Source organism: Natrix helvetica, assembly GCF_964273705.1.
Source record: "Natrix helvetica genome assembly, chromosome: 5".
NCBI lineage: Eukaryota > Metazoa > Chordata > Lepidosauria > Squamata > Natricidae > Natrix > Natrix helvetica.
Window position 1 is genome coordinate 81890423 of NC_138551.1, and position 12774 is coordinate 81903196.

At 43.6% G+C, this 12774-nt stretch overlaps 1 protein-coding gene across 6 annotated transcripts in view; it reads right to left on the bottom strand.

The window, feature by feature from the left end:
- The window catches only part of PCDH15 (protocadherin related 15), a gene marked incomplete at its 3' end in the record, with an annotated part of 825229 nt that overhangs the window by 193551 nt on the left and 618904 nt on the right, over positions 1-12774 (bottom strand). For 5 of the 6 annotated variants that reach the window (XM_081954012.1, XM_081954013.1, XM_081954010.1 and 2 more), the window contains 2 exons: positions 12249-12342; positions 1653-1781 (listed from right to left, as the gene is read on the bottom strand). In XM_081954012.1, the coding sequence (XP_081810138.1) occupies positions 1653-1781; positions 12249-12342 (223 nt within the window). The remainder of the gene's footprint in view (positions 1-1652; positions 1782-12248; positions 12343-12774) is intronic. The other variant, XM_081954014.1, reaches the window with a different exon arrangement.

The window sequence follows — 12774 nt, forward strand, 5'->3', positions numbered from 1 at the left end:
GTAGTTAGACTATTGTTGGTAATGGGCAAGGGGCAGATGGTCAATCAAATGATAGAGTCACAGACGATAGGGAGGTAATCCTCCAGGGCGCACACAGATGGTAAGCAGGGGCAGGTTGTTAATAAAAAGTCAGCAGGGGGGGTAGGTGGTTACAGTCAAGGAGGCAGCTGGCAGGAGGTAGAAACTCCTCTGCCAAGCCTGATGTAGGAGCCTCCTGCCAGTCCCCAACAAGCCCCCCCCCCCAGTCTCTGAGCAGCCTCCTGAGTCAAAGCCCTCCACCTACCAGGCCTTCGGCATTTAATTCCTGCCATGGCCTGCATCTTCGTGCTTGGCACCCAAACCACCATTCCAAAACCCCAACGCCGCTCCTACCAGCCTCCAGCCTTCCTGCTCGGCCTACCCGCTCGGCCTTCACCGGCCTCCAGAGTCCCGGCCGGCCTCCAGCCTTCTCGTTCGGCCTACATGAATTCCAGCGCCTCTCACGGTTAGCAGCAGGCCGGGGGATTCGGCATTCGGCGTTTCCAGCCGTTGCCGCTTGGGTCACCGCCGCTCCAGAGTCGGCCTCTCCACCTGCCACTGCCTCAGGCCTCGGTTCCAAGCCACAAGCCTCCAACTCCGGCTCTGCCGACACCAGTGCACCCCCGCACGCTCCAGCCGCCATTTCCCAGCCTTACGCCTTACGCCTCTCCTCCGATCTCCTCCGATCTCAAACAGCGTCTCTCTTCCGGTCTCAGGACGGCGTCTCCCATCGGCTGATCACCGGCCCGTTCTCTGACCTTTCCCTGATCGTCAAACCACCCTGGAAGACCCGCTTGAGTCGTAAAAAGGTCCAGGGTGGCTATTTGCTGGACACCCGGTCCCCATGATGGAAAAGGGGACCGGCAGCACCCCTGCTCCCTTAAAAGAGCCCCGCGGATCTATGGAGCTCTATGGCAGACCGCCATTTTCTCCAGGAAGCTCCTCCTCCTGAAGCAGTAAAGGAAGATGAAGAGGCAAGCTACAACCTCCTCTCGACTTCTTCTTTTCACAAGTGTTGCTGCACGTTTTATGGCTCAACAAAACAAAACAAAAAACAAGCTTATTGCATTGTGTAACTCGTGGAAAAAAGGTGTGCAGCTAATCTCTTTACAAAGTTGCATTTACTCTTGCATTTTACCTTTTCCACCATTCACCAGATATGGTGCCTCGCATGGAATTTTAAGGTGGAAGAGAACAAGGTTATTCAGCTGTGATTAGTGGAATGCCTCTACAAAATCTTGATCAATGAAGAGCAATACGTTTTCAAAGATTAGAAAGCCAGCCAATGTCTTATAATATCACCACGATCAACTATGCCTACTGAAAACTGTTTACAAAGAGACGTGGAATGATTTCTCCCAACAGCAGCAAAAGGCAAATTTAACAGCTGAATGCTATCCAACATAAACTATACACATAGTTTACTCCAAGCACTTCTTTACTAAGCCTTCTTTTCCAATTGTTTCTGTCATCCAGTTTTGTCAGAAGGCAGTTGGGAAGACAGAGATGAATGGGATTTATTTGTGTGTTTACTTTGATGTTCGGAGAAAATAAAATAAAACCAGACAATGACCCTACCCATTTAACAACAGAAAATATTTAAAAGCAATAGTACAATACTATGAGTTTCTTACCCTCACTTGACCCACAAATGCATTGATTTCTTCTTCTTGTACTGTAAAATTTTTTGGAAGAAAGGGATCAAAGACTGGCCCATTATCGTTTACATCTGTTACAACCACATTCACCGTAGCAGTTGAAGTCTATATAAAAACATAAATAAATAAATAAGATGATGATCCACATAGTTTTATCTTGCTGGTAAAGTTCAAGGTTATACTCTGACAAGTACAGGTACTCCTTGACCATTTGTTTAGTGACCGTTCAAAGTTGCAAAGGCACGGAAAAAAATGACTTATGACATTTTCCACAAGAATTATATATTCTTTTTTTGATAAGTAGGCAATTGTTAATCTGAACTAAGCTGTCATGCTCAGCAGAGACCACAATGGGTAAACATTAGACAAGGAGTTCTCAAAAAATAAAAAAGGCACATGAGAAGTACATACTGAGCACTTTCTATGCCTATTTTCCCTTATTTGCATTCTACTGTATCCCTTCTCAATAGTGACAGTGGAAAAAAACAAGAAAAATATTCTGGTATATTTTGAACCAATTTTGCTGTTGAAAGCCTTTATTGACAGTGTCCTCTCTAGGAACCCCACTATCAAGCCTTCTCTGTGGTCCCCTCTGAAGAGATCACTCCTGAATATATAGTTTCTACTATTTTTCTACTCCTAAACTGATGTGTTTTCTACTAGACTGCAAAAAATAAAAATAAAAAAGCTTGACAGATAAATGACATCTTATTATGTGCCTGACACTGAACTATACAGGGATGATTTCTTTTTTCTTTTTAATGAAGCATTCTTGTAACTAAAGAGGGAGACTGTTTGTAGTTCAGGGTTGAAATGAAGGGTCCTTGGTGCTCTCTGGAATTGGTTGTTTTCTTGTAGATGTTTCCTTACCCCAACTAGTTGAAGATCTTACCTAGTTTGGGTAATGATATGTCTGCAAGAAAACAACCCAGCCCAGAGAGCATCAAGGACCCTGCATTCTAGGAAGGATGGCAACATATCTAAATAGGGCAAGAAAGGAAACAGATTCAGGCCCTGAAAACGTATAACTGACTGAAGTTCACTGCCACTCTTATTCATAAATTTGAAAGCTTTAATCTGAAGCTGAGTTTTCCAAGATAGCAGAGTTCCTCAATCTTTACGAGTTTGCGGACTGGCGGTGGAGGGAGAGGGGATGGTTCCATGCGATTGGTGGGCAAGCCGGGATACATGCAGCTCCATTTGTACAGGGGGCGGGTGCCCGCGCCCGTCGGTCATGCAAATGGGAGCACATGCTCACTCACTTCTCATATAGGGATTTGCACACACTCACTTGCCACTATCGCAGGTCAGTTCTGAACGGCCCAACAATCAGTAGACGGCTGCAGCCCAGGGTTTGGGGACACCTGCTCTATAGGTTTAGAAAATTAACTCTGATCTCCTACAGAAAGTCTGATATTGGAAAATCTTCTCTGACAATCTTTGAAGCTATTTTTTTTTTATCTCTGACACTGGATTTTGGTATTGGGAAGAGGGAATAAGACAGACACTAGAAGAGGCAAAGGATCTTTCTCTTCCACCCTCTGCCATGTGTCCCAAGTGGGGGAAATTTAGAACAGAGATTGAACTTTTTTCAACCACTTATCTTCCATTGCCTGAAATGAGGGCAATTTAACAAACAAAGAAACAAAAATACTGGGACAAGCATCTCTCTATTTCCCCTCTCTCAGGCCAACATGGTACCACATGAGATGAAGTAAAGCTATCTGCAATGTGTGTGTTTCAATATAGTCGAGACATCCTGCATGGGGTGGTGCTCCATCCCTTTTTCTAAATGTGCCATGATGTATATAAAAAAGGGCAGGGCTTCCGTCTTGATTTTTTTGACCTCCCTTATGATAGTCCTGAACGGACACGGTGGCTCAGTGGCTAAGACACTGAGTTTGTAGGTCAGAAAGAACGGCAGTTCAGTGGTTCAAATCCTTAGCGCTGCGTAACAGAGTAAGATCCAGTTACTTGTCCCAGCTTCTGCCAACCTAGCAGTTCGAAAGCACGTAAAAATGCAAGTAGGAAAATAGGGATCACCTTTGGTGGGATGATAACAGCGTTCCATGCGCCTTCGGCATTTAGTCATGCTGGTCACATGACCAAAGAAACATTTTCGGACAGCGCTGGCTCTTTGGCTTTCAAACAGAGATGAACTCCACCCCCTAGAGTCGGGAATGATTAGCACATATGTGCGAGGGGAACACTTACCTTTACAATAGTCCTGAGAGGAAGATTTGGATTATTTTCTACCTGTATCCAGCAAAAGCTAAACCTTGACATTACTCTAAAAAGTACAAGTAGTCCTCGAGTTACAACAGTTCATTAGTCCCTGTTCAAAGTTACAGGGACACTGAAAAATGTGACTTATGACCATTTTTCACAATTATGACCATTGCAGCATCCCCATGCTCATGTGATCAAAATTTAGACACTTGGAAACTGAATCATATTTATGATGGTTGCAGTGTCCAAGGGTCATGTGATCAACTTTTGAGAACTTCTGACAAACAAAATCAATGGGAAAGCCAATTCATTTAATAACCCTGTTACTAACTTAACAACTGCAGTGATTCACTTAACAACTGGGGCAAGAAAGGTTAAGAGTGATTCACTTAACAACCATCTCACTTAGCAACAGAAATGTTGGGCTCTATTGTGGTGGTAAGTCGAGGACTACCTGTATCCAATCTGTCTAACCGATGAATCCCAATATTGACCTACTCCCACTAAAAGCTGAAGAACTATATTGTCCAGTTCTGAATTCACACTTCTACTGGATGCCACAGAAAGGATGACTCAATTTTCTCTGCTCTTTACAACCTCCAGAAACCCACAGGAATTACAACATTTGATTTCTAAGTATTCTGTTGAAAATATGGCTGCAGTTTCTGCTGAGAACAACGTGACCATTTCAAGTAGACTGCGTGGGAAGAAATATTTTCTTCCTGAAATCTATGGGACAAAAATACTTAAATGTACAATGTTCCTAATCTCTCTGAGAGTAATGACACATCATGAAGTCCCATTGGTCCCAAGGCAACTTCAGCATATTTCAAGATGTGCAGCCACATGAAATATGCATGCTAGCTGCTTCAGACAAATCACATCTTGCAGAAAATGTGAAAAAAAGAAGAAAAACTCTCAGATGAAAATACTTAACCATCTTTTCATTCTGAAATTAATACGGATCCCAAATTATTCTTTCTCCCCTGCCAATGAATCCTCATAGAAATAGGATGAAATAAGCAAGACTTATTGAAAATCACACATGAACAAGCCACAAACTCAGTTAAAATTGCTGTGCCTACCCTAACTGTCACTTTTCCTGGCCCTTTAACAATCTTTAGTAATAAATTCTAATAAAAGAAGGGGGGGATACCTGGTAACCATATTAGCAATTCTATGCAACTTGTTATGTGAAACAAGATAAATTGCATGTGCTTTAAAAATGTCTATTTGTTGCTGATAACTCATTAATGAATTGACTGGTGAAGAGGACTCATCAAACAGAGTAAGACATTAATTAGAGTCCATGCTGTCCTGCCAAAATTGAAGTTCCGGTACTGTGTGATGCACAGTTGGGTTATACATCTTCTTAATGAAAAACCACAGTAGATTCATCCTTTCTCACTTTATACAATGGAGTTTGCAGTAATTAGAAAGAGGAAATAAAAAGATGCAAATGTGACTTTTCTGCCGAAAAGGTATAGCCACAGTGATAGTTAACTAACCAGTCTGAAACAAGTGAAGCAGGAATTACATTCCGTTCCTTATTATATTCTTGCTGATGCAGAAAAATGCAACTTCAAATGTTATGAAGTATGGATTCTCACCCCCACCCAAAGCTTTCCATTTAGAACGAAATAAATGAAAATGAACTAATACCTGAAGAGCTAATAAGCAGAGCCTGCATTGCATGGAGATTTTCTCCTTCAGTAATGATATATTCATTAGAAAAACTGCACTATGAAGCAGACAGGTGATGATCTCAAAATCTCCAGACTGGCGCTATATGCAGGACTTTCTATCCTTAGCTTTCTGATTAGAATTTTCATGGTCTTTCCATTGTCATTTACGGCCTTTGAGAATCACTAAATTGGGCATCACAGGGCTAGAGTAGGGGGTCACCAATCCCTGGGCCGTAGATCAGCACTGGACTGCAGCATGCCAGCAACTGGGCCATACAAAGAAGTGGAGCCCTATCCACAGGATTCAGACAGCATGCAAGAGCCATGGTGGTGTAGTGGTTAGAGTGCAGTATTGCTGGCTACTTCTGCTGACTGACGGCTGCCTGCAATTTGGCAGTTTTAATCTCACCAGGCTCAAGGTTGACTCAGCCTTCCATCCTTCCAAGATGGCTAAAATGAGGACACAGATTGTGTGGGGCAATATGCTGACTTTGTAAACTGCTTAGAGAGGGCTGCAAAGCACTGTGAAGTGGTATATAAGTCTAAATGCTTTTACTATTGCTTTAACCATGCCCCCTCCAGTCCATGGAAAAAACCTTTCTTCATGGAACTGGTCCCTGGTGCTCAAAAGATTGGAGGCTGCTGGGCTGGAGAATAGAGTATTCCATGAAGAAGTATTCACATTTTGATAAATTTATGCCAGGAGCCCAGTATTTCATAATCTTATACTAAGTGATGGTTTTTCAAGGCCTGAACAGATCATCAGAAAGAAACTTTATAATACCGTCTTACAAAGAGCTTTTCAACGAAGCTGAACTATCAAATACAGAAAAAAAGTAAAGTACAGGTGATCCTCGACTTACGACCACATTTGGGCCCAGTCTTTCTGTTGCTAAGTGAGATATGGGTTAAGTGAACTTTGCCCCAATTTACGACCTTTCTTGCCACTGTTGTTAACTCAATTGCTGCAGTTGTTATGTTAGTAACATGATTGTTAGGCAAATCTGCCTTTCCGTTGACTTTTGCTTGTAAGAAGGTGGCAAAGGGGGATCACATGACCTCGAGACACAGCACCCGCCATAAATATGAGTCAGGTGTTGAGGGTGTCCGAATTTTGATCACGTGACCATGGGGATGCTGTAACGGTTGTGAGAAAAATGGTCATAACCCATTTCTTTCAGAGCTGTTGTAACATTGAATGCTCACTAAATGAACTGTTGTAAGCTGAGAACTACTTGTATATGACTGAAGCACAGGTACAAAAAAGCAGCATTCCACAGCATGTAAGTATAGCTTGCCCTCACATGTACCCCAACTGGCTCCTACAGTCAATCGGTTATTCTCTTCATTCTTCCCATTCCATTGCCTCAGCCATGTTCCTCATCATTTCCCCCTTTCCATCTTATAGGAATTTAAGAGATTTTCTCCAGAATGGTATAGGGCAGGGGTGCCAAACTCTTTTTCATTGAGGGCAACATCAGGGTTGTGTTTGACCTTGGGGGGACCAGGGTGGGTGTGGCCAGCTCAATGTCACTCATGTCGGGGTGCATGTGGTGGCCCGAGAGCTCTGCCAGCAAAAATGGGCTCCTGAGTTCTGTTTTTGGCTGCAATGGCTTCCTGCAACCCTCTGCCAGCAAAAATGGAGCTTGGGAGGGCAGTTCTCCTGAACTCCATTTTCACTGGCAGAGGGACCACAGGCCCGTCCTTTGCTGTTTCCAGGGTGGCCCCTTGGGCCAAATCTAAGAACCCCATGGGCTGGAACTGCCCCCTGGGCTTTGAGTTTGACACCACTGGTACAGGGTCTCCTGTTTGAACAGTGGGTTGGATTAGAAAACCTCCAAGCTCTCTTCCAACTCTATTATTCTGTACCAATTTCTGAGCTTCCATTAATTCTCTTTCTAATATTTGTCCCAACCCTCCATACTCCTCAAACCTATGGATGTTGGGCATCTGTCTCTATGCAGGTCTAGAAAGAGAAATGGAAAGTATCTGTGTGAGAAAGAGAGCATGAGACATAGGGATAGATAGACACACTTATGGCAGTGCGTAATATGGAGTATATGCATATAAATATTTAGGTAAACAAATATTCAATAATTTCACCTGTTTTGGACATTGTCCCACTTGCTTTGAGAATGTGGGATCACACCAAGAAATTGACCAAAGATATATCTAGCCAATAGAAGCATTTGTAGCTCAGGATTGAACTGTATGGCCCTTAATGCTCTCAAGATTGGTTGTTTTCTTGCAGATGTTTCCTAATATATTTAACCCCCTGTGCCATGGAAATTCTCTCTAGCAGCCATCTCTTCATCTCCATAGGAAGGAAGCTTCCTAGATATGAAGCAGTTTGAAACAGCAGGAAAAGACTAGTTTGCTAGGAGAGCAAGTGGACAGGCAGGTGCCACAGGAAGATGTTACAGAGCAGCAGGTGTCAGCAGGTGCTCCAGATAGGTAAAAAAGCAGCAGAAGTGGGAATGACTTGTGACTGCACTGATTTTGTGGAAAACTGGCAGGGAAAGTCGCAAAAGGTAATATCATGTCTGCAGGAGCCTGTAACCACCACAATTGTAAGCCAGTTGTTAAATGCACAAATCAATACAATACAATAGTAGAATTGGAAGGGACCTTAGAGGTCTTCTAGTCCAACCCCCTGCCTAGGCAGGAAACCCTATACTGTTTCAGACAGATGGCTATCCAACATCTTCTTAAAGACTTCCAGTGTTGGGGCATTTACAATTTCTGGAGGCAAGTTTTTCCACTGATTAATTGTTCCAACTGTCAGGAAGCTTCTCCTCAATTCTAAGTTGCTTCTCTCCTTGATTAGTTTCCACTCATTGCTTCTTGTTCTACCCTCAGGTGCCTTGGAGAATAGTTTGACTCCCTCTTTGTGGCAACCCCTGAGATATTGGAATGCTGCTATCATGTCTCCCCTAGTCCTTCTTTCTCTTAAGCTAAACATACCCAGTTCCTGCAACCATTCTTCATATGTTTTAGTCTCCAGTCCCCTAATCCTCTTTGTTGCTCTTCTCTGCACTCTTTCTAGAGTCTCCACATCTTTTTTACATCATGGCGACCAGAACTGAATGCAGTATTCCAAGTGTGGCCTTACCAAGGCATTATAAAGTGGTATTAACACTTCACGTGATCTTGATTCTATCCCTCTATTTATGCAGCCTAGAACTGTGTTGGCTTTTTTGGCAACTGCTGCACACTGCTGGCTCATATTTAAATGGTTGTCCACTAGGACTCCAAGATCCCTTTCACAGTTAAATCACATGATCATGGGAACCTTGCGACAGCCACAACTTTGCAGACTGGTCATAAGTCCTCCTTTTTTTGTGTCATTATAACTATGAATTAATGTTCAAAACCCGAGGACTACCTATAATTTAGCTGGATATGTTTCCTTTCTGGACTACCTTATAGAACTGATCACGTCTCTTTGGATTCTCACATGGCAACAAAGGCAAAGAGTGTGCTTGTGAATTATATCTAGTGCATCAAATCCAGCCTTTCATGAGTGTATCTGGCACCACTAATGTGTCTTCATTAAGGAGCACAATGGCTCAGTGGTTAAAGATGCTGAGCTTGTCAGCTGGAAAGTTGACAGCCCAGGTTAGAGACCCAGGTGCCATGCAATAGAATGAGCTCCTGTTCTTGCTTCAGCTCTTGCCCACCTAGCAGTTTGAAAGCATACAAATGAGAGTAGATGAACAGGTAGCACTTTGGTGGGAAGGTAGAATAGAATATTTATTTCTAAGCCGCACCCTCTCCCGAAGGACTCGGGGCGGCGTACAATAAAACAAATAAAATATAAAGTACAATACAATACAATACAATACAAATCTGGACAGGACATACATATAACAAGGACGTATATAAGACGTATACAAGGAGGAGGTAGGCTGATGGCTAAAAAACAATTAAACAATTAACAATTAAAACAATTAAAAAGTCACAATATTTAAAAACCCCAATAAATAAATTCAATTGAATTACACTAATAAAAACCCGTCAGGAGCGATATAGTTAGATCATGGTTGAGCCAGGCCAGCTACTTGGAATAGGTGGGTCTTGAGCTTAACTCTGAAGGAACGGAGGTCAGACGTAGTCCTAATATCCGGAGGGAGGTCATTCCACAGGGCTGGGCCCGCCACAGAGAAGGCTCTACTCCTAGGCGCCACCCCTCGACACTGTCTGGTGGACGGCACCTGGAGGAGTCCCTCTCTGTGCGAGCGAATTGGTCGCAGGGATGTATGGGGCAGAATACGATCCCGCAAGTAACTAGGTCCTGAGCCATGGAGCGCTTTAAAGATAGTTATCAAAACCTTGAAACACACCCGATAGACCACAGGAAGCCAGTGCAGCTCGTGCAGGAGAGGTGTCACATGGGAGTACTTAGTACTCCCCATAATCACCCGCACGGCCGCATTCTGGACCAACTGCAGTCTCCGAGTGCATTTCAAGGGAAGCCCCATGTAGAGAGCGTTACAGTAGTCCAGGCGAGACGTCACCAGCGCATGGATGACTGTGCGTAGGGCGTCCCGGTCCAATAGGGGGTGCAATTGGCACACCAGGCGAACCTGGTGGAACGCCCCCCCTGGCCACGGCTGTCACATGGTCATCCATGGACAGCCTGGCGTCCAGGAGGACGCCCAAATTGCGCGCCCGCTCCACGGGGGCAAGTTGAATGCCCCCAATGGCCAGAGATGGGATTAACTGGTTGAACCGGGGGGCTGGAACCCACAGCCACTCCGTCTTGGAAGGGTTGAGCCTGAGTCGGTTGTCATCCATCCAGACCCGTACGGCTTCCACACACCGGGACATCACTTCAACGGCCTCGTTGGGGTGGTTCGGGGTGGAAATGTACAGCTGAGTATCATCAGCGTACAGATGATACTCCACCCCGAAACCACAGATGATCTCACCCAGCGGCTTCATGTATGTGCTGAACAGGAGTGGCGAGAGGACCGACCCCTGTGGCACCCCACAGGTAAGGGGGCTTAGGGTCGACCTCTGCTCCCCTGCCAACACACGTTGCATCCGGCCAGAGTGGTAGGAGCCGAACCACCGCAAAACGGTGCCCCGGACCCCCAACCCCTCCAGTCGGTGCAACAGGATACCATGGTCGATGGTATCAAAAGCCGCCGAGAGGTCTAATAGGACCAGGATAGAGGAGCAGCCCCTATCTCTGGCCCAGGTAACCATGTTCTGTGTGCCTCGATGTTGGCCACATGACCAAAGAAATGTCTTTGGACAATGCTGGCTCCCTCAGCTAAGAAACAGAGATGAGCATCACGCCACAGAGTCAGACATGACTGGACAGGAAGCCTTTACCCTTTATCTTTATGTGTCTTCATAAGGCTATTCCTGAAGAATACCTGGAAGCTTAAAGTAACGTAGAAGGTGTCAGCAAAGCTAATTACCAGTGGTTGAGATTCTGAGCATACACCCTACTAAAAGATCCAGATGAATTGCCAGCTGTTGTATGAGTAACACTTAGGGGGCTGATTTAATGTTTTAAAGCCTGAGACATCACACTTATAGGAACTTGTCTAGATGTTAAGATAAAAGAGGAAGATTGTCTTAATCAAGCTTTCACTTCTCAAGATCTGTGTCTACCTTAATGAGACACATGGTCTATGCTGGTATGAAAACACACAATTTATCAAACACAGTGATCCCAGAACCATTTACAATCTGTTTTCATTGTAAAAACACTGCCATTGTTTACCTTAGCATAAGGTTATTAAATGCTGACATTAAAAGTACGGTAATCCCAGTTCACCAAATTATTATATATTGCAGGGCTGTGACGTGCTAAAGTACTATATAGAGTAGGATTGCCCATACTTCAAAGAAAAATAATATCATGGTCTCTGGCATGTAAATTGTATGCATTCTTTGAACTAGCTAATAAACAGCTTATTTAGCATGAATCAGAATAGAGCTGGAAGGGACCTTGGAGGTCTTCTAGTCCAGCCCCCTGCTCAATCAGGAGATCCTATACCATTCCAGACAAATGGCTGTCCAATCTCTTCTTCAAAACCTCCAGTGATGGAAGAGTGCCGCCTTGTAACAAGAGATCTGAATGTGCATGATTGCTATTGATTCATAAGTACAACAAGTATCCCAATTCTCTAGCTAGCAGCTATTCTAACTTGTGAATTTCTACCCTGAGTAATAGTAGAAAACCTTCATTGTTATTTTCATTATAACTTTGTCACACATCGTTTCAAAATTCTTTCCCAAGTGTCTGGGGAAAACAAAAAGAAATTGTGCCCATGTCCTATTACCCATAGGGAGGTTCTCAGGACAGAATCTTATAAAAGGTTGGTATAGGTCAAAGCAAGTAGCTCAGGCTATGGATTCCAGTTTTGTATTGGATCAGTCCTTGGGGATTCCCCTGACGACGTGTGATGTTTGAATTGGCCAAAACAGAACAAGGAAATGTCAGAGGATGTGGCACAAACCACTAGAGTAGCAGCATTACAAGCATCGGCAGAAATGTTTTGGACATAAGAGGGAATTGCTTTATATTAGAAACGTTAGGGGGGAAAAAAGTAACCAAAGGTTGTGGCTCACTGTTTTTTTAGTTTCCTGCTTCTTTGCTCACAGCTGCAGACACATTTTTATATTTCTGCAAGAAACTTACCCCATCTGGTCGGCCATCTGAAGCTGTAACAATCAAAATGTAGCGATCGGTGCTTTCTCGGTCTAAAGGCTTTCCTAAGGCTAGCAGCCCGGATCTAGCAATAAAACAAATATGTATGTTACAACAAAGTATGGCTCTTAAAGAGTGACAAGTTTATTTATATGCAAAGGGATTTGATTTGCATTAGCAAACATTTCTATTTTAGAATGGACTTTGGGGGATGATTTTTTTCTGTGGCATAAGGTTGATTTTTGAGATTTAATAACTGCATATGATAGATGGATGGATGGATGGATGGATGGATGACAGATGTAGATGCAGATGAAGAGATAGATAGACATAGACATATGTGTGTGTGTGTGTGTGTGTGTATGTACACACACACACACACACACACACACACACACACACACACACACACACACACACATATATATATATATATATATATATATATATATATATATGCTGGTCTTATTGTATTTGGGTCTTTTCCCGTGTAAGATTAAGATTGTCTTGGCAACGT